The sequence below is a fragment of the Mizuhopecten yessoensis genome, unplaced genomic scaffold (genome assembly GCF_002113885.1).
Source record: "Mizuhopecten yessoensis strain PY_sf001 unplaced genomic scaffold, ASM211388v2 scaffold8057, whole genome shotgun sequence".
NCBI lineage: Eukaryota > Metazoa > Mollusca > Bivalvia > Pectinida > Pectinidae > Mizuhopecten > Mizuhopecten yessoensis.
Window position 1 is genome coordinate 411,999 of NW_018407357.1, and position 24,322 is coordinate 436,320.

At 36.2% G+C, this 24,322-nt stretch overlaps 1 protein-coding gene across 1 annotated transcript; it reads left to right on the forward strand.

Moving 5' to 3' along the window:
- Positions 1 to 3,938: 3,938 nt before the first annotated feature.
- LOC110454767 (smad nuclear interacting protein 1-like) lies at positions 3,939 to 11,478 on the forward strand. Its single transcript, XM_021504461.1, has 2 exons — positions 3,939 to 4,143; positions 8,420 to 11,478. Exons 1-2 carry the CDS (start codon positions 4,048 to 4,050, stop codon positions 9,386 to 9,388), a joined length of 1,065 nt encoding a protein of 354 aa, XP_021360136.1. The 5' UTR covers positions 3,939 to 4,047; the 3' UTR covers positions 9,389 to 11,478.
- Positions 11,479 to 24,322: the final 12,844 nt, after the last annotated feature.

Below are 24,322 nucleotides of genomic sequence, written 5' to 3' on the forward strand. Positions count from 1 at the left end.
AGATGACATTTTCGATTTTCAAAGTATGATATACTACTTTTTAACAGATACTACAGAAAACGGCAGTTTCCAATCAATGGCCTACCGCAGGTTAAATATGCCTACTTCATATGAAAACCTAATTTTTCATCTGATATTCAAAACTGTGACTAGTTGACTTTTTTAGACATTAGATAATTGTCCACTGGCACATGGATGTCTGGCAATGACGTGTTCCGTTCACTTAATATAGCGAAGGTGCCAAGTTTAGACGGACATTCAAAAGTATGCAAATACGTGCCAGTGATCTTGTTTTTGGTATAGTCTACCTAATATATCACGAAGAATAACGCGGAATTTCCAAACTCATAAGTACGTCTTCAAATTTGAGTAGCGTTCTAGTCAAATGGTTGGCAAACCAAATATTGAGTGTTGGACAATATATATTTAAAGAAAACACTCAAATTGACTAAATAGGCGTTACTTACACGTTACAAGACGTTAAGTATGTCTATTTCAGCAAAATACTCAAACGTGAAGTAAACATGCATTACTTACATGGAGGTATTATAAAAAAAAAAACTCTCTACAAATCCTTTAAACGGAATCATTCCCTCCAGGAGTGACGTTAGCACGTCCCGCTCCGTCTTGCGAGACAGATTCAACTGGGCGTGCCCTCATTAACGGATACCGTTATGACTTGTTTGAACCTATTATTTTTGAGTAGGAATAAAACGTAAAATAAAACATTACTATTAACAATAATTCATTTTTCCTATAATAAGAGATCAAATAAGAGTTATCGTGATTTCTCAGAATAGTTCGTATTCATTAATTTTAGCACAAAAAGAAAGTTACCAGTCTAGTGCAGTTCCATACGTACTGTTGACTTTTTTCTCTGTCGGAAATACTGACGTCTGGAGAACGAAATTCGAAATCCGGATCTGCCAAAAAGTTAAACATTAAATTGATTATGGCGGGACTAAAGACTGGGGTTTCTTAAATGTCAGCTATAACGGTACCTGCTGCTATAGGCTGGAGCGGCTCCTTTTTAAAAGATCATAACATTGGTGACCCTGGTGTCTCTACATTACCATGGCAGACCGCCTTATATACACAACATCCGGCACGTACTGTTGGATCTCAAACCGCCAAAATGCTAACAAAAGACCGCCTAAATTAACACAACATCAAGCACGTATTGTACGATCTCAGACCGCCCAACTGTTCAATAACAGACCACCTTAATGGCACGTACCGTACAATCCTAGACCACTAATTAAATGTACACAATATCCGGCACATACCGTATTATCTCAGATTACTTAAATGCACACAATCTCCGGCACATACCGTATTATCTCAGATTACTTAAATGTACACAACCTCCGGCACATACCGTATTATCTCAGATTACTTAAATGTACACAATCTCCGGCACATACCGTATAATATCAGACTACTGAAATGTACACAACCTCCGGTATATACCGTATAATATCAGACTACTGAAATGTACACAACCTCCGGCACATACCGTATAATATCAGACTACTGAAATGTACATAACCTCCGGTATATACCGTATTATCTCTGATAACTTAAATGTACACAACCTCCGGCACATACCATATAATCTCTGATTACTTAAATGTACACAACCTCCGGCACATACCGCATAATATCAGACTACTTTAATGTACACAACCTCCGGTACATACCGTATAATATCAGACTACTGAAATGTACACAATCTCCGGCACATACCGTATAATCTCAGACTACTGAAATGTACACAATCTCCGGCACATACCGTATAATACCAGACTACTGAAATGTACACAATCTCCGGCACATACCGTATAATCTCAGACTACTGAAATGTACACAATCTCCGGCACATACCGTATAATACTAGACTACTGAAATGTACACAATCTCCGGTATATACCGTATAATATCAGACTACTGAAATGTACACAATCTCCGGCACATACCGTATAATATCAGACCACTTAGATGTACACAACCTCCGGCACATACCGTATAATCTCAGACTACTGAAATGTACACAATCTCCGGCACATACCGTATAATATCAGACTACTGAAATGTACACAATCTCCGGCACATACCGTATAACATCAGACCACTTAGATGTACACAACCTCCCGCACATACCGTATTATCTTATATTACTTAAATGTACACAACCTCCGGCACATACCGTATTATCTCAGATTATTTAAATGTACACCACCTCCGGCACATACCATACCATACCAATAAAATGTGCACAACTTCCTGCACATACCGTACAATCCCAGACCACTTAAATGTACAAAACCTCCCGCACATACCGTATTATCTCATATTACTTAAATGTACACAACCTCCAGCACGTACCGTATTATCTCAGACCACTTTAATGTACACAACCTCAGGCACTACCATACCATACCATACCAATAAAATGTGCACAACCTCCGGTACATACCGTATTATCTCAGACCACTTAAATGTACACAACCTCCGGCACTACCATACCATACCAATAAAATGTGCACAACCTCCGGCACATACCGTATTATCTCAGATTACTTAAATGTATACAACCTCCGGCACATACCGTATTATCTCAGACCACTTAAATGTACACAACCTCCGGCACATACCATACCATACCATACCAATAAAATGTACACAACATCCGGCACATACCGTACAATCCCAGACCACTTTAATGTACACAACATCCGGCACATACCGTACAATCGCAGGCCACCTTAATGTACACACATCCAGCATGCACAATCAGTCTCAGATCACATACATTTTACACAGCCTCTAGCATGTACAATATTAGGCCGAGGTTATGCTCACAAAATCAGCTACACAACCTCCAGCATGCACAGGAAGTATGCAGCTGCACTGAGGAGACGCCAAAGGCAGATGCAATTTTCTATCATGCGGCTTATAATGTCTTGTTTAATCGATGTCGGTCAGCGAACGTAATGTATAACTAGTTGAAACACTCCTGTAGAAAAATGACAGCATTAAATACTAATGTCATATCGAGCAAAACGCTATCCAAGGACAACAAAGATGCAAGATGGCACTTTATGGAGTCAGTGGATGGTACATTGTAATAAGGTTAGATTGAGTACAGCGTTGGGCATATGCACACAACCAATTATTTCGTCAATGTGATACAAACTACCATTTCCATACAATTTTAATATTCTATTAAAAGAGATGTGTTTTTCTAAAGCTATTTATTTTGCTATGCAGGAACGTATATACAGCAGGTGTATTAATAAACTTTGTATATTCTACCGAAAAAACCAACAGATTATTGAAGTGTACTCTTGAAATGCCTCTGATTGTACCAATGTGTTTCTAGATTTACATTTTTTTCCCGGTGGACATGTCCCTATATATGTCTGCCCCAGAAAGCCTACCTGTTCGGGTGTACTAAGCTCAAAATTAGATTTTCTGATCAAATTTTATGTCCCGGCTTAGGTTGTGCATATTTATAAATTAGTGATGCATTTGCTATGACTATGTCCAAGTACGGACTTAGATAGCAATCTAATTCCATGGTCATAATTTACAAAAATTTGTCAAAGCCTCGAATCCACGATTCTGTTATCAAATTCTGCAATATCCATATCCTACATACAAATGTACATACTTTTGATGCAAGAGAGATTACTCCTGCAGTCCTATGGTCTAGCACGGACGTACATGTAGATAACTAATTGGGTATCGATTTAAATAATAAAAAAAATATATATATCTTGTGTCACTTTCTAAATAGTTAATAAGTAAACTACATGTGCTTTTTAGACTTTAAATTTATTGGTAGTAATTTAAAGGATTTTTTCTCGATAAACGCTAATTGTATTCCGGAAATAGGTCAATATAATGTATCTCAAATTAGAATACACTTTTCCGTGGCGGCGCTACAATCGCCGTACGCTATACTTCCGGTTATATGCAGGAGGTGCATTTCGAAACTGATTTTCACAAAAACAACATTAGTCAATCGTTCGATAAAGGTAAATAATGGTGAGAAGCTTCACACCAAGCGACGACGAGGTGGAAATCAGACCAAGGCGGAAACACCAAAGACGACAATCTCACTCGAAAAGTCCAAAAAGGGTAAATGTTCTATTTGATTCTGATTGACACAGGCATTTATTTTGACGGTTTCAACTTTCAAGAGAATGGTTGCTTATCAACTTTAGTATAATGATTTAATATATAAGAAAAGTTGTCTGTAAAACAAAGTATACAGACACATATAAATGGAATTAGATATTGCTATAATCAGTGCGTTGGGACGATTGAAATAAAACGATGTTCGCACGTACATAATGACAACAGGCGTTTGTTTGTCATGAGAAAGAAATCACACCCTACTCATATTCCATATCGGTATATTTTATGAGGTTGTGAATTTTTTTCCTCATTACTATTTTTATGACAGAAACAAATGCCTGTGGTAATGACGTACACCACTTGTCATTGCCTTTTGATTTAAGGAAAAATAATTAATATATAGAATGACATTTGTTTGTTCAATCACGTGACCCTGTGGCTCAATCATGATCACAATTTTTAAAAAAAATCATAAAATATTTTTTTTTAGATTATTCCAGTTAATGAAATATTTTAAAATGCAATCCACTTACTGATTAAATGACATTAATATTATATACATATAGTGCTTTCATCATTGATAAAATATAATGCTTATTGTGCAATATGCATGTATATGTGATTCATCATTTATGAAACACTTTACTCATTTCATTTACTTTGCCTGTTAGACATTATAAATTTATCATGAGACAACATATTTTTGGAAGTAGTTACATGTATTACACTTACTTTGTTTCCTGATTTATTCCAAGCATTTGAATAAGTATTCTCGATCAATACCAACTAGACCATACAGAAGCTTTATTTTATACAGAAGCTTTATTTTACGTCGAATATTATAAACATACAACATTAGCTACGAAGAGCTTGTATTTCGACAAACACATGTAAAGAACAAAATAACAAGATTTTTTTACAAAATACACATACATATTGAAACATTAAACAGTAAAAATACGAAGCATATAAAGCATGTACAGCACATTTGCAGAAAATAAACATATGACAAAAGCATCAAATTGTAAACTACAAAGCTGACACAAAGCACAGAGACATATGTAAAGCTGTACGTTACATTTTAAACAATACACTTCAGCCAGCACAGGACACATACGAAGCAAGAAAAAATAGGTAGCCAGAAACGCTAACCAACACATAAAGTGCAATCGCACTCGGGCCCGTCCCACCTACGGATCAGTCTGCCGAACTCGGAGTAGTTCTCCACTTTACGCAATTTGTTCGGCAGGCTGTTCCATATGCGGGCGCCCTCATAGCGGAAGAACCTCTTTCCATGCCTGGTGGTGTTGACCCTTGGAAGCTGTGCTGTATTTTCATTCCTAAATGAATAAGATGAACATTTTATATTTATTATTTCTTGTAGGTAGTCAGGAGATAACTTATTAACAATTTTCAAAACTTCACAAGCAATGAGTTTCATGCGAGTAATATGTAAATAATATGAGTCTGTGCTCGATAAAATATCCTTGTAGTCTGAGATATAATCATTTAGTACAAAACATAGTCCTCTCTCCTGGATTTTTTCCATCTTGTTTGTGCTAGATTTATTACAAAAGTGCCAAATAACAGGACAAAAATTAAAGTTTGACATTACAAAGGATTTGAGAATTAACATTTTTACATTTTTTGGTAAGGAGTTTCCAATTCGCTTGAGTACCGCCAACTGTTTTGAGGCTTTTATACATAGCTCTGAGATGTGTTGGTAGCAATACTTGGTCTAAGGTTTACACAAAAAAATCCAACACTGTATAACTTCTTGATAATGTGGTCTATTTGTATCAATGCCAAAATAGTAAGGTTTATAATTAATTGTGTAGTCTTTTGTATTAGAAACTACATTAATGGCGTTATGTATGAGATTCAATATTTTAGAACAAGATGTGATGTGATTTTTGTATGGTCACATGTTACTGAAGCCTGTTTGGAAGGGGGGAAGGGGTTAGCCTAGGTTTCATGTTTGCTTCTTCCTGTCTGACTTGCAGAGGTAACAGGTTATTCCGCCCCAAATCCTGTTCGCCCTTAGGGGTGTTTCGCCCTAAAAAAAATTTTTTTCTTTAAGTCATAAATATCATGTTAAAAGTTAAAAAAAATCTTTCTTTTGAATCAAGATATAATTACATGCCGGAAGATGACGAACGAACCTGTATATTCATCACCGAAGCCGACAACAGACATACTAATATCCAGAATATACTGCATGTTATCATTTTTCTTTCATTACCTTAATTAAGTAATGTTGTTCTTTATAAAATGCAACTGTACATGTTTTAATGTTAAAAATGTAAAATAGTAATACTTATATATATACAACTTCTAACATGATATAAACAATTAAAAAGCACCCTGTCACGTCAGCCACTTTATATCAAACATATATATATATATCATACTAAATTTATTTCTATATTAAAATACATAGATACGTATACGAAAGGGACAAAGATTAGGTACAAATTGTGTATAAAAATGAAACTTAATTAACACTTTCTCTAGAGACATATACGAAATGTATAATACTTATACTATATAGATAAGATATGGACATATAATGAATCTAAATTAATTTCTCTATGTACAATACTAATAATATATATAGATTAGGTATGGACATATAATGGAACTAAATTAATTTCTCTAAGTACATAGATACGTATACGAAATGGACATAGATTAGGTACAAATTACGTTGAGAATGAAAATAAATTAATACTTTCTCTAGAGGCGTATACAAAATGTAAATAATTCCCCAAGTACATAAATACGTATTTTAATTTTAAGCAGATGTGTACATTTTAATTATGAAATAAACGTTGGCAATATACTTAGGGAATTATCAAAATACATTAAATATACCTGTATAATTGTGTACTTACCAGTCTGGCAGGTTCTATGCTGCCAACGGTCACACACATCACATGAGATACCACGGAGTCGCACAAATGCACTAATCATCCATGACGTAATGTTGAATTATAACACAGTATTGAGAAATGTCCTATTTATGACAAGCTACCTACTCAAAATTATCTACTCAAATATATTAATTTGTATTGGTCAGTACTAACTATCAAATCTTCTCAAAATTATTTCCTTCAATTAGCAAAAAACAACATGGATGTGCGCAGAAATCAAGTTAAGAAAACATTGTCACATGGCGATGATTATGTGTACGCTAGACTAAATGTGTTAACATGGAAAAATAATATTGATGTATACCCCGCAATGTAATTAAAATTACACCATTTTTTTCTCATTTCACTATTCTTATTTATTTCTAAAATTAAATTCATTATATGTTATTATGTGTGTTAGCGTGAAGAAAATAACGTATTCCGTTTTTTGCTTTACAATGTACTTAAAAACAACACAAACACATTTTCTTTTTTAATAAAACTGATTTTAATGAAAAGGAAGACTTAGAAGACTTAATTTGTGACTTAAAACAAGGAAAAAGAAAAATGAAAAGAAAATACCAAACAATGTTTTGCCCTCAACATTTTCTTTTAGTGCGAAACAACCTAGGGCAAACGGGATTTGGGGCGAAACAACCTAGGGCAAACAGGATTTGGGGCGAAACGACCTAGGGCAAACAGGATTTGGGGCTAAACAACCTAGGGCAAACAGGATATGGGGCGAAACAACCTAGGGCAACAGGATTTGGGGCGAAACAACGTAGGGCAAACAGGATTTGGGGCGATACAACCTAGGGCAAACAGGATTTGGGGCGAAACAACCTAGGGCAAACAGGATTTGGGGCGAAACAACTCGGAACCCTTGCAGAGGACAGGAACTGCAACTAATTGATGTGATTTGTGTATACACAATAACTATCTGATTAGGGATGTTTATATTGACCAGAAAACACATGTCCTACCAGCCCTGAGTTATAATATCACATGATATATATATAATTAGTATAAGAACCAGACTGAAAACTTAGAAAAGTTAATACCTGGTGCAATGATCAGTGTACTACATAAAAAAAATGTAAAAACATCAATACAAATATGTATACATGTACAGTGATTTTTTTAAGATATTTGAGTTCTAGGTTATCTTTTCCCTGTGGTACTCACCAACTTCTTTAAAACCCACTTTATGTCTTAATAGGACTTATCAAATTGTTTCAAAACAGGTTTAGGACTTGCCTGAAAACCCCTATAAATTGCATGTATACATGTTATGAAAACTTGTAATTATCAAAGCAAACCTGCTGGGCAGGTTTCTATAATTCTTGTTCTTTTGTTTGTTTCAGGAATCCAAGCATGGGAAAAGGAAAAAGAAATCTAGATTTGATGAATCAAGGTCCTCAAGTAGAAGTCCACCTCCTAAAAGGAAGATAAAAATTGAGCCAGAATCTCCCGAGTATGACGAAAGACAGAGAACTCGCAGCAAGAAACATCACAGAGAGGAAAAACACAGAGAGGATCGAGGAAAGAGAAAACAGGAACACAAAAACAAAAGAGAGGAAAAAATTGATCCACATCGTCGCATTAAACAAGAACCTGATGAGGATTCGAGAGGGCACAGGAGAGATGATGATCCAATGAGAAGGCAAAGGAGAGAGAGAGAAAGGAATGACGATAGGAGACGAGAGGCTAGGAGGGAAAGAGGAAATAACCCATTCAGGACAGAAGATGATGGTTTTGTGTACGGCCAACAAGAAGGACAAGCTCAGCCTCAGGAACAAGCAGAAGCTGAAGAACCAAAAGACAAGGATAAACCAGACTTTGCACTCTCAGGGAAACTCACAGAAGACACGAATACATATCGAGGTGTAGTCATCAAGTACAACCAACCTCCAGAGGCCAGAAAGCCAAAGAAACGATGGAGATTGTATCCATTTAAGGGTGATGAATCCCTGCCTGTGTTACATATTCACAGGATGAGTGCCTATTTGATGGGGAGAGACAGACTGGTTGTAGACATTCCAACAGATCACCCTTCCTGCTCAAAACAGCATGCTGTGCTTCAATACAGACTCGTAAACTTTGAGCGTGAAGACGGTTCAAAGGGACGAAAGGTGGCTCCCTATATTATAGATCTTGACTCCTCCAATGGCACTTACATAAATAATCAGAGAATAGACCCACAAAGATATGTAGAATTGTTTGAAAAAGACATGCTCAAGTTTGGGTTCAGTTCTAGGGAATATGTTTTACTGCATGAGAAGACAGACACATCTGAACTAGCAGAAGAATCTGGTTCTGGTTCAGATAACTAAATCATGACATTCATCAATATCTGCCGTTTGTATATATCATAACACATGTCATCCTCGATACTCAGAGGTTGCGCTCACTTTTGCTCTCTGCACCCCTGGAATATGTCATGGCAAAATTGAAGGCACGAAAGTAGCTGTTTGACTGGTCTCAGGGAAAAAATACTGACCAATCGCAAGGCTGATATGTGTCCTTTGAAGATGGCAAAGGATAGACGCCCGACTTCAAAGCCTGTCATTTTTTACCGTTACGTGACAGCGAGATTCTTTTGATGTATATCAAATGATCGAACTAGTCTTCTAGTCTCATCAAAAAGTGGCGCACACCGATCCTTCAATTTTGCTATGACATATTCCAGGTGTGTAGAGAGCGTAAGTAAGCGAGGATGAACACATGTACACTGCAATCAAAAATTCACAAAAATGATACGAATTACATCAGTTTCAGTTTTTATTTTTTGACCATTGAAAGCATTAATATTCAATCTATATTTGTACATAAACGTTCACTGTGCATTGTTCTGATTTAACCTTTTATAAGGTTCTGTCTATGATCAGGTTATGTTATAGCAGCAGTGTGATAAAAAGAAAAATAGAAAAAATGTTTTTGTCAATGTCAAATACTAGAATCACTGATTCTAATTTACTGTGAACAAAATAGTTCTGAAAGGACAACACAAACATTTGTTGGCAGTATCAGAGATAAACAATTTCATGTTTAGAGTACTAGCTCACAGGCAGATTGAAAAACTATCACTATAGCCTAACCAATATTTTCACAGTAAAAAAAAAAAGTAAAAAATTTGACTAGTCTTAACATAAAATCCATGCGCAAAACTTGTGTCCTTACACTTGTAAACATTTTATTTTTGTTAAAAGAAAGTCAGAAAAGAAATCATTTTGGTTGAGGGTTTGTCATGTTTTCAGCGAAGTGTAGTAATATCGTTTGTTTTGCACTGGCTGCTCCAAAAAAACAACACTTTTAGCAATCAAAATATGTGTTGGTTTATCATGATATAATCACCAAACATCTTTAAATGGCTCCACTGTACACAGCCAGTCAAACCCAATTTGCAAAAGAAAACCTGGAAACATTACATATTATCCAGAAAGCATAGCAGGGTATTGCTGAAAGTATCTATTCAAGCATGATATTTCTAGCCTCAACAAAAGCATTGTCTGCATTGCTTTTATCAGTAATTCATACTGTAACATTTGGATAATGTAAGAATGAAGGTTCAACGAAAAATCTTTTTATTTGGTGTCTGTGAAAAGTAACACCTTATTTGCATCATCCATTTTTCAAATGGCAACAAGCAAATTGTAACATGCCTATGTCTCCAACATTTTGATGTAGTGTTACCTATTTCCATCACATTGTGTCAGGATTCATTTTCATCATTCCACCTACTTACATTCTGAACATATTTTTATTAAAGCTTATACTAGGACCAAGTATGAGAAAGTTTATACAAAGGCCAAGTATGAGAATACCTTGGATAAGTTTTCATTTCAGGATCCCCTGTTGCTACATAGGTTAGCTTGATCATAACATTGGTTTCTCTTAGTCTTAAAGATATTATAGAGTGCAAGTCTTAAGAAATAATTGACATGTGTGCATCTATTATGGTGGAATTTAAATGCATAACAAGGGTGAGAAAATGAAGGAAAAATGATGTAAATTATGGATATGACTAGTATATAAAAACATGGTAAATTGGGTGCATGTACCAAGGTATGATAGTTTGACCATGCATGGTTGTATGGTACGGTAGAATATTTGATGAAAGTCTGGTCAGCTGTTAAATCAACTGAATTTTGTATATCAAAATATTACATATTCAACTACCATGCTGATAGATACAATAGAAGGCACAGGTATCTCACAATCTTCTAAAATAGTCACTAAGTTTGACTACACAGTAAGCTTCTCTAAAACACCATGACATTCACGGAGGTGATTCGGATAGTTCAAAACTGTAAGCAAGGAATGGTTGCTTCAGAATCAGTATGGCCAATTGTGCTTGTTATAAGGATTTGATGAAAATGTTATAATTTTTTTTATAAAAATAAATAAAGGAAAATATCAAGAACATTGCTTTGCATTTTAAATTATAGGCATTTATACATTAGAGATCTTTATCTCATCTTTTAATAGTTATAAATACAGTAGCATACTGATACGTTATAACAGTTATAGAGAAAAACACATACAAATTAACTAACAAAGCGATGAGAAACCTAGAAAAAGTGATACGTCTTGACATTGCAGTAACACATTGATACTAAGAAATAGTAGATACACAATTATACTACAGAAAAACATTAATACATAGAAATAGTAGATACATCATTATACTACAGAAAAACATTGATACATAGAAATAGTAGATACACCATTATACTACAGAAAAACATTGATACTAAGAAATAGTAGATACACCATTATACTACAGAAAAACATTGATACATAGAAATAGCTACAACAACAACAACGATACATGGTTATACTACAAAATACTACAACAAAAAACATTGATACATAGAAATAGCTACAACAACAACAACGATACATGGTTATACTACAAAAAACATACATAGAAATAGTTACAAAAACAGTGATACATCATTATACTACAGAAATACATTGATACATAGAAATAGTTACAAAAACAGTGATACAACATTATAATACAGAAATACATTGATACATAGAAATAGTTACAAAAACAGTGATACATCATTATAATACAGAAATACATTGATACATAGAAATAGTTACAAAAACAGTGATACAACATTATAATACAGAAATACATTGATACATAGAAATAGTTACAAAAACAGTGATACATCATTATAATACAGAAATACATTGATACATAGAAATAGTTACAAAAACAGTGATACAACATTATAATACAGAAATACATTGATACATAGAAATAGTTACAAAAACAGTGATACATCATTATAATACAGAAATACATTGATACATAGAAATAGTTACAAAAACAGTGATACAACATTATAATACAGAAATACATTGATACATAGAAATAGTTACAAAAACAGTGATACATCATTATAATACAGAAATACATTGATACATAGAAATAGTTACAAAAACAGTGATACAACATTATAATACAGAAATACATTGATACATAGAAATAGTTACAAAAACAGTGATACATCATTATAATACAGAAATACATTGATACATAGAAATAGTTACAAAAACAGTGATACAACATTATAATACAGAAATACATTGATACATAGAAATAGTTACAAAAACAGTGATACATCATTATAATACAGAAATACATTGATACATAGAAATAGTTACAAAAACAGTGATACAACATTATAATACAGAAATACATTGATACATAGAAATAGTTACAAAAACAGTGATACATCATTATAATACAGAAATACATTGATACATAGAAATAGTTACAAAAACAGTGATACATCATTATAATACAGAAATACATTGATACATAGAAATAGTTACAAAAACAGTGATACATCATTATAATACAGAAATACATTGATACATAGAAATAGTTACAAAAACAGTGATACATCATTATAATACAGAAATACATTGATACATAGAAATAGTTACAAAAACAGTGATACATCATTATAATACAGAAATACATTGATACATAGAAATAGTTACAAAAACAGTGATACATCATTATAATACAGAAATACATTGATACATAGAAATAGTTACAAAAACAGTGATACATCATTATAATACAGAAATACATTGATACATAGAAATAGTTACAAAAACAGTGATACATCATTATAATACAGAAATACATTGATACATAGAAATAGTTACAAAAACAGTGATACATCATTATAATACAGAAATACATTGATACATAGAAATAGTTACAAAAACAGTGATACATCATTATAATACAGAAATACATTGATACATAGAAATAGTTACAAAAACAGTGATACATCATTATACTACAGGAATACATTGATACATAGAAATAGTCACAAAAACAGTGATACAACATTATAATACAGAAATACATTGATACGTAGAAATAGTCACAACAACAGTGATATATTTTTATAATACAGAAATTCATTGATACATAGAAATAGATACAAAAACAGTGATCCATCATTATAATACAGAAATACATTGAAACATAGAAATAGTTACGACAACAGTGATATATTTTTATAATACAGAAATACCTTGATACATAGAAATAGTCAAAAAAACAGTGATACAACATTATAATACAGGAATACATTGATACATAGAAATAGATACAAAAACAGTGATCCATCATTATAATACAGAAATACATTGATACATAGAAATAGTTACAACAACAGTGATATATCTTTATAATACAGAAATACATTGATACATAGATATAGTTACAAAAATGGTAAAATTGGGATTCCTGCCCCAACCCCAGCGGCCAGAGCGGGGCCTCAACATGAAAATTGGCTAATATTTCCAAAATTTTTGTTTTCCTCCAGATTCAGTTGAACTACAGTCCATTTCTCTGCATGGATTGAAAGATCATCAGGGGCTTTGTTTAAATTGTAAATTACAGTACTCCCAGGCCATCCGTTTTCCCTTGGGGAGGGGGTTAAGTTTACTATCGTTTATGTAGGGAAATTACATTGTCAGGTATATGTTGTCAATTCAATAGGAATTTATTCAAACTTGGTCAGAATCATCCTTGGTGCAAGAGGGTATTGCAATTAAAAATTGTGATTCCTGCCCCATCTCCGGGGGGCTAGGGTGGGGCCCCAAAGGGAAATTTATCAATATTGTTCTTCTTCAGACTTTTATGTACTACAATCAAATTCTATGCATTGATGACAATTCAGTCAGGGGCTTTATCTATTTTTCAATTAAAGTTCCCCTGGGCCATTCATTCTCGCTTGGGGAGAGGGTAAAGTTGACTTTAGTTTATATAGGGAAACAACACCTTTTTTTGTCCATTTGTATCGGGAAATTATTCAAACTTGGTTGGAATAATTTCGATACCAGATGGCTATTAGACGGTATGAAAAAAAAATAAGACCCCGTTCCATACCCAGGGGCTGGAGGGGTGGGGCCAAAATGGGGAAAATCAAAAGTTAAAAAATCTTCTTCATGAGACTCAGATGTTTTACAAACAAACTATGTCTTGTCCATTTTCAGCAAGAAATAATTCAAACTTGGATGGAATAGTTATAATGAAATTGAAATCAAATAGTATCAGAAAGTTAGATCCTGACCTATCCCAGGGGTTGGCCAGGGAGGAAAATTGGCTAAATAACAATATATATTATATTTCTCAAAAGCAAAATGATTTATTTGAATAGTTTTTAAAGTTCTCAACCTTTGGTGACATGGCAATTAATTAAAACTTATGAAAGTCAATTCTGATGGTTTGTCCCAGATTCTGTAGCTTGTGCAAGTCTACATATTGACGTTATGTAAATAATAGAGTCCGTCATTGAAGGACCATCAAACAACATGATGGTGTACGCTGCTAGTTCAACACACTCAAATTATAAAGAAACAAAACAGAAACATATTTTGAATGTCATATTTAATTTTTGTTGATGAATTCATACGTTCGATATGAAAAAATTCTGACTCGTCATCGCGGTGCGCGGGCTCAGCTGCGAGTGTACAGCAGCCATCCTTTTACTAGCTCGAAGGGGAGACCCGCTGAATTTTGAGGTTCTACATATTTTGGAACATGAAGCTGAAGCTTAAGAAACCAGAAGTGGCTTGAAAGGACGAACCGATTTGATATGTCAGTTTGCTATTCGACTGCATTTCAGATATAACGGGACCACATGGATGTGTGATCGACGTTGTTTTCGATTTGTACCGGGTGTTGGTACTGACACAAGAGGCAGAATGGTTAGCTGGAAGGAGACTTTCTAGAGCCGTACATGACTTGTCAAAATCCGAAAATATGTATTCATACGCATAGGCAATGTTAATCTTGGCAGTTGCATTGAGTCAAACTTGAGTAGAAATTGAAATATTGTGATATGACGTAATTATGCAATGACCATTTGGAGAAATATTCTTAATATACCAAAGACTTCGCAAAGCCTCGTGTTGTTCTAACTTAAGAATCTGCCTTCGCGGTTTATCATCCCTATCTGATCGCAAGAGAATGAAACATATTAGGCATATTTATCCTATTAAGGCGCAATCAGTGAACTTTACTATAAAGTCAAATCAAATGAATTGAGAATTGAAAACGTTATTTGACATGTGACGTCCTATTCTTTTAGGTATTTTGTTAAATGAAATCTGTGGAAATCGGCAAACTGGGAGCGTGAACCAGATGGAATCTCCAAGAGAGGAAAATGTCGTGGGTGGAAATATGGAGGATGGAGCCCTTCTGGAAATCATGTATGACACGCTACCATCTCATGTTAACCTGATCAGTGTGGATTGACGGAGGATCCTTGCTGCAAACTCTTGTGAGAAAGTTGGGATACAACAGCTCAGAGACGACCTTAGGGAGATACTTCGACGCCTAAGGAATGCAGAAAGACTAAGAAAGGGAAGGAAGAAGAGAGCAAGGAAGAGAGCAGATTTTGTCAAAGATCCATTCCAGTTTTCAAAATAATACCTTCAATTATTGGCAGCCCCATCAAGTGCCTAGGACCTGGAATGGAGTCTGGCATCTATCAACCAGCCAATAGAGGCTTCTTTGATGACCTAACGATCACTACCACTGTAGGTCCAAGAGGAGGAGATACCTTCAATTATGGCAGCCCCATCAAGTGGATAGGGAACAGTTTGATAACACTCAGTGACAGCCGAACCACAAGAACACCCAAAGTCAAGTGCGCCAGTGGATGAAGAAGATCAACAAGTCAAGACTTCCTGGGAAGTACAAAGCATGGATTTACCAATATGGCATGCTACCAAGGCTCACATGGCTGCTGCTACTGTATGAAATACCAACCTCAACATGAGAAGATGGTGAATAGGTACCTGCGGAAGTGGCTTGGGGTCCCAACAAGTTTCACATCAGTTGGGCTGTACAGCTGTTTGGCAGAACTACAACTACCATTCAAATCAGTCGTTGAAAATTCAATGTAGCAAAATGCAGGCAAGTGATAACTCTGAGGGACTCCAAAGACGCGAAAATCAGCGAGGCAGGGATACAGACAAGAACATAGAGAAAGTGGCCAGCAGACACTGCGGTTGGTGAAGCAGAGAGTGTTCTTGTGTTGAAGGATAGCATCGGGAACACCTGCGTCGGAAGACAAGGGATTGGCTTCTCTTATTTTTAGCAGTGGGAAATCTGTGGAACTCAGCAAAAGGGAGCGTTGACCAGATTGATTCTCCAAGAGAGGAAGATGATGTTATGCGATCCGTGTATGACACGCTATCATCTCCTGTTAACCTGCATCAGTGGGGATTGACGAAGGATTCTTGCTGCAAACTATGCGGAGGAAGAGGAAAAATGGCTCATATCTTGTCTAGTTGCAAAGAAGCACTACGACAGGGTGGATACAGATGGAGGCACGACAACGTCTTGCGGGTCCTATAAGATATCCTTGAAGTGAAGAGAAGAAGGAAAAGAACTGATGTAAGAACAAACCAGGCTGGTATCAGGTTTGTGAAACCAGGGGAGAAAACCACAGCAAAGCCTCGAAGCACCTCATCTTTCTTGGAACGGTCGCAAATATGGGAGATGAAGGTTGACCTTGACGAATTGTGAAAACAACGCTAATGCCTGACATGGTAATATTGTGACAAAAAGGCATTATATTAGATTTTAGTTGTGAATCTACAAAATATTTAGTAATTGATTCCTCCAAATATAACGAGAGCCGATAGATTTATTTACGCTTTACTTACTCGGTGATTTCCGTTGTAAAAACACCGTCACGTAGTCGGTGGGCTGAAGCACATGTTACCAATAGTGGCCATTGTGTTTGTAATGACAGCTGCAGAGCTAGGCTGAGTATAGTTTCGTATTTTCTATTGAGAACACTTCCAGTTGTTTTGTTCATGTTTTGTGGAGATTCATTACGGTTCTACAACGTTTAAACAACTTTAATGCTTGTTAGAAGGTATTCCGGCGCGAATACCAGCCATTTCAAACCATTTCAAACACTTTCCAGCGGTAGTTACAGTGACACGCGATTTCATTCCAAATTATAGCAGTTCTGTCAAAAACTGTCAGTCAGCGTTTGTCTGCCGTATGTGTTGCTGTGTTTTGCCGAGGTGTGTGTTAGCGATGGACAAAGAGGTGTTTCCTCAGTTCAGGAACTTGTGTTGTCTTTATGTGTTAGGTTAGGTGTAGTCTTTGTGTGGTTACGTGTTTATTGTGGGTTTATTATTGGAATTTTAGCGTGTTTCTGGTTATTTGGGACGAACGGGGTTGTAACTCAGTTGTAACGGAATATTTAGGACTAATGGAATGGGGACCGGGTTTACTTTATTACTAGCTACTTTTAAATTGATTACGATAATCAGGAATGTGAGGTGGGAATTTAGTAATATTTATCAGTATTTCCACAGCTGATAATAGAATTTTATTGTAATCTATTCTGCTGTAGATGAGAGTTCACATTCGAGTGTTTGACCGGAAAATGAGTTATGAAAGGATTTTTATGAAGTATTAGTTATCTTAATAGATTCCGTCATTGAGATACTTGTACGAGTTGAGAGCTAGTGTGGACTATTATATTTATATCCCGTTATTGTAGTACTAAGGACAGTTCGGTGAGTTTATCAACACCAAGTTTTAATTGTTGTCAGGATAACTGTAGATCTAGCTAGCCTTTATGGAGCAATTGTTTATTCTTAGATCAAATATTTCCTGATCTTGTTATTGTTCAAGATTGTTTATCACAAAAGTTTTTGACTCTATTTTACAACTCAGATATAGAATTGGTTTGTTCCATTCTATAACATTGTCAGAATTGAGTAGATTGTTATAATCATCTGTGAGATTGTTTAATGTGAGAACTGTGTTAGCCTGTATGGTGAGAATTGAACTATTTATTATTGTGAGAAAGTACTGGATGGAAAAGGAGTATTTCATGAAGTTGTTTTATAAATTGTGTAATCCAAAGCTGTATGTGAGTGGGAAAACTGCTGTACTCTACGAATTGTTGTGTATTTAATAAATGGCCAAGTTTGTACCTGTAATTCTGTATTATAGTTGTCTCTTAGTAAAGTTGATAGAATTAAATCAAGGTGTTTAATTGATGCAGTATCTGGGTAGTAGGCAAGAGTCTACTACCCACCCATTCTATTGTGATGGTAACCACGCTACCATAGGTTATTCTAAAGATGAGTTTGGACACTTGACCGTCACAATATGTTCAGAGCAATAGAGACACCTTATCGCCATAGAGTTTACCGTACCATCGGAGGAAGGCTGCGAGGAAGCCCACGAGAGGAAGAAATCGAAGAATTATGAGCCAATGGAAAAGTGCAAGAGCAGAGGATTGACAGTATCGCTCTTTCCAGTGGAGGTTAGCTGTAGAGGTTTCCCCGCACAGTCAGCCCGGAGGTCACTCCAGTTGACAGGGCTCACTAGGAGGGCAAGAGCTACCGCCATCAGACGATTGGAAGAAGCTGCATAGAGAGTATCGTGCTAGCTATGGCACAAACGAGAAACGCCGATGTGGAAGCCGATGTGGAAGCCGACTTGGACGAGTAGTGGTTTGGCCACCACTACTGACCCACCAGCAGGAGGATGTAGTGATTAAGGTTAGAAACATCTGAAGAGGACTGGCCATCACCTGATGACGTCAAATGAGGCTTCGTGACAAGAATGATAACATTGACGGACTACAAGTCAAGGATGTCACAAGATGCAGAATCACCATCATATGTTAGCAATCATCAGTATTGTATATGTAATGTCTTTGTCTCGTTTTACCAAATTTAGGGTAAGAGGTGGGAGGAAAATAGTCATATGTGCAAAATTCTACCCTCAGCTGAAGAATGTTTGTGTCAGAACCTTGAAAAAGAGCTTTGTTTCATTTCCAAATTTCTAATCTGTAGGGTAGAATATCTTTATTCTGCATACTTGCTCAGATAGAACAAAATTGTCTCATTTTGTTTTGGCGTCTCCACTGTTTTTGTTCCGATCGTGTTTTCTGTGGAGTTTCGTTTGACCTCATTTGATTTCGTCATCTTCTCGAACTGTTGACTGTTAGTTTCCATTTTGTACGACCCCATTACTATAAACAATGTTTAGCCTTCCCTAGCTGTTTACGTTACATAAGAAACTAAATCATTTAGTTTCTTGCTACTGAACTAGTAGTTCAATTGTAGATGATTCCTTCGGTCCGTATTTTTTAAGTTTATTAAGTAATTTTCTATAATGTCACAATACATCTCCAGCACACACGCAGGCAAACACACATAGGGAGATATTAGCCAGGTGGCATAGGACAAGTAGTTAGCGTCTGACAGGGCAGCTACTGCGAATTCCTCAAAATTGTATTGATACATGTATGTTAATTGTGTTGATTGTAAAATTGTATATCTATGTACTGTAAAGCGCTTTAGAAAAGCTTATTCTAGCTAGATTGGGCGCTCTTTATATTTTTTCATTATTTTATTAAGTTAGAATTTCATTGAAATTGTAAGAAAATCCCATTGATTGAAGAAAAATCAGGAAACATAAACTTCATCATAAGTTCTACAACAGGACAGCATTTTGTACAAATATACAGTTTGATAAAAAATAAAATACATAGGTAAATTTTTCACCTGTGCTATCAATACCTTAGGTGATAAGTTAGCATTTGTATTTTAATCAGTTTGGCTGAATTAGGTCGAATTTCAGTTTTACCTTGGTTACATATAGTGTGTTATAATTATCTCGTGAAGTCATAAAAGCGCGCGTACCAAGCGCGATAACTCCAAGTTAGAGACATGGCGCTTTACAGACTGGTCGTCGTACGATCGATTTCCAATTGCAGATTCATTATCTTTGATAAAATGTGACATATTAATTCAATGCTTTTTGGCCGGATTGCAACGCAATCAGGTATTATAGACTGGCGATTCCCGTCCGTCTGTCTGTCTGTCAGTCTGTCTGCACTAAGTAAAAAGAATGGTTAATCTCAGTCTCCTATCCCACATCAACTAAACTTGCATCATCCATGGGTTATGTATCTAAGGATGCTAATCACATGCAATGCTTCGGATGCTGCTTCTGAACTACATTTTCCGCATGACTGACCAGGTTAAGAAGATTGGTTGGGGTTAGGCCAAATCTGATTGTTTTAGGTCACTTACCACGTAACTTCTTGTCCTACATCAACTAAACTTGCATGGGTTACATGTATGTATCTGAGGATGCTTATCTCAACCGATGCTTCGGATGCTGGTTCTAACCTACATGTTCGCTTAAGTGACCAGGTTAAAGAGATTGGTTTAGGTCAATTACCAAGTAACTGATTGTCCTACATTAACTTAACTTGCATAACTTATGTAATTTAAATGATGCTTATCACATGTGATGCTTTACATGAAAATGTACTGAAGCAATCCGGCCATATCGCCATTGGCGGTTTCTGGTTATGTATTTATCTGATAGATATCTGGGCCATTTGTGATATTGAAGAATATTCTGTTTATGAGTCTCGACAAGTCTTACCCTTTACCATTTTTAAATCAAAGAAAAACGTATGCTCATCTTAAAACAAATATGATCTACCAAATCAAAAACTGTGTCTTTTATTCACACCGTCGATCAAAGTTCAACAACTGATGCTGCTTATAATTCGTTATGCCAGAACGTCAGCTGTCAAGGCCATAGGTCATTTAAATATAATCTCCAAATTTCCGTCCGAATGTTGCTTCGTCTCAAAGATTTGTTTAGTGTCGCTAAGTCCCTTATTTCTATATGTCATCAATAAACAATCTTATTGACGATCATAGTCAAATAATACATTCATAGTCGATTTGGTGTTTTCCAGAAGTCGGTAGTAGAATTAATTTTCTTTAAATGTAAACAAAACTGCAGGGAAGAGCAACAGTTGGAGACTTACACCGTTGTCTGTCCATCTCTGGCCGACTTGACACACCACGTAGTTGACGTTTTATGGTTGATGTATAGCGTTATGAATACCCAAATTTATTTCCAGTGTCTGGTAACCGTTTTTTCAGTATTATGACGCACTTGTCGTCTGCTTGGAGCGGAGACCACACAAGACAGAAGCTCGCTTACAAGGCTTGTGTCGGCTACGACCCAGCTCTATCGATTTGTACAGGCCGCATAAATTGTGTATGTCTAACATAGGAGAAAACCAGATCTTAGCGAAGGAAATAGGTCAGAGAAACACAGTCGGAGAAGGGGGAACGATGGTTCAGAGTAGCACCATCTACGTCATCTAAGTATCGATCACTGTCCTCTTGTACGGAACAGTGGAATGAGCGACATTATAAAGCACGTTGTTGACTTAGATGTTCAGCCACCGGGTCGTTGTTTACGTCCACGCGTGTCAGATGGGGTCATCTCTTCCTCGTTCGCCGTCTTGAATCTCGTCCATTATTGAAATGAAAATGTATATACTTCAAACGACAATTAAAAGATACTGTAGATGTCATTTCAATGCTAAACTTCAAATTCCATGTAGCAATGTGGATTTGTTGTCTCCCTTCCCTCGTTTTGAACTCACCAGTCAATCCTTCTTCTACCGTAAGAATTAAGGGATGTTATCCTAATTTAGTCTGGGGCATCCTTGGGCCAAGAGGACTCAATTTTGTATAAAGTGTGGGTTTGGACCCCCTGGGGCAAAGGAGCAGGGCCCAATAGGGGAAATTGAGGTAAAACATTAAAAATATTTCTTCTACCGTAGGGTTAAAGGGATTTTATACCAGTTTGGTCTTGAGCACCCTTTGGCTAAGGGGACTCAATTTTGTATAAATGGTGGGTGTGGATCCCCTGGGGTAGAGGAGCGGGCCCAATTGGGAACATTGAGGTTAATCCTTTAACATCACTCTTCTACCGTAGGGATTAAGGGATTTTATCCTAATTTGGTCTGGAGCATCCTTGAGCCAAGGGGACTCAATTTTGTATAAACGGTCGTGTGGTCCTCATGGGGGCAGAGGGAATGGGTCCAATAGGGAAATAGAGGTAAAAACCTTTGCAATCCTTTTTCTGTGATAGAAATTAAGGGGTTTCATCCCAATTTAGCCTGGAACATCCTTGGGCTAAGGGGACTAAATTTTGTATAAGCGAAATGTGAGGCCCCTCTGGGTGCTGATAGTTGCGGGGCCCAATAGGGAAATTCAAGGTTTAAATCTTTAAAATCTTTCTTCTTCTGTACCATTGGAGGGATTTTATGTAATAAGAATACTTTCCCATGGTTGCTTTATTATCGAGGTGAGCGAAAGAGGCCCAGTTGTTTTTCCTCCAGAGATATAACTCGACGTAGAATATGAACTAATTAGCCCATGTCTACTGTTCTAGCGCATCAAATGTATTCATTAAGTCTGCACGTGCCTTCTTCATTTGACCGATGAGGATATGCACATTGGACACACAAAGGTCAGTCTGTCTCTAGGGATTTATCGGGAATTCGGCTTCTTAGTCAACATCTTGTCTAAATTATAGTACCACTGTAAATTTATTTGCATCAGTTAAACCACCTAGGAGCTACGTTTTTTGTTTTTATTAACGTACCTAACATTTCTTTAGACGAAAACTGTTGCCGAGATGACGCGGGAGACAGTCCTCTTAGGTGAGTAACTGTTGGGGCATGGGGAGTGGGAGGTCAATGCTCTAAGGATAAAGAGTATTCCAAAGCACTTGGTATACTGCATACACGTCCGTCAATGATGTCCAACACTGTCACGGGCACCAATGTCTCAAAGTTAATTGGTTTCTTCAGTTGTACAGAAGACCTCTCTAGGGAACATGATGTATACACCGGTATATTTAATTATTTCTAAACATACCTAACAGAGGCGACATTAGAAGCCATGCGCACTCCAATACAGTGTTAAAATGGATGGTACTTTGGGGGGGGGGGGGGGGGGGGTTGAACCAGACACACTCCAGTCTCTAGACAGTGCCAACAAAGATGGCGCTTCAGAGAATTATTTTGAACCACGGCAACTCTAAACAGTGTTTACAAAGTGATGGTTTTGAAGAATTTTTGAACCATGTCAATTTCATTCTCTAGACAGTGCAAAAAGATATCTTTGTTGGGGAATATAGTTACCATCCTATGACATTGCCACTATATAACCCTAACAAATTCAGTTGGCATTCCTATAGGCTATGAATGCCATGGACCGATTGTTGAGGTCATCATTATTATGACGTCGTAATTGTTACGTTGGATACCACAGACCCTCCCTGGGCGATTGCTGTTCTATTCATTGAACAAGAATACACGATACATACATTATTTGAACTATATTCTGAATGAAAATAAGTGTAATTGAATTTTCTATGAGATGAACAGATTCCAAAAATGGTAAATCTAATCATAGGCAATATTAATTCCAACTGGACAAAGGCAAATTCAACATGAAGACCTAGCGCCAACTGAAAGCAGTCTAATGTGTAAATAAATCGTGCCCATCTTAATTCCTCGACAGGACCTAACTAAGGCACTGCTATATGGGATTATTTTTTACAGCATGCCCACTCCAGACTCTGCAATCTATTTGAAACTTTTTTTCAGAACAATTAACAATAATCACAGATAAAAGAACGTCCCTCTTGAAATTTAAGTTTTTCGTCGGATGACCGAAGTTATGTTTTTAATCTCTGAAATATGGACATATTATTTCACCCTTTGCCTGTGGTTTTAAAGTGTCCATAATTACTACTGTCTAGATCGACTGTAGTGTCCATCATTACTACTGTCTAGATCGATTGTGGTGTCACTGTGTCCATCATTACTACTGTCTAGATCGAC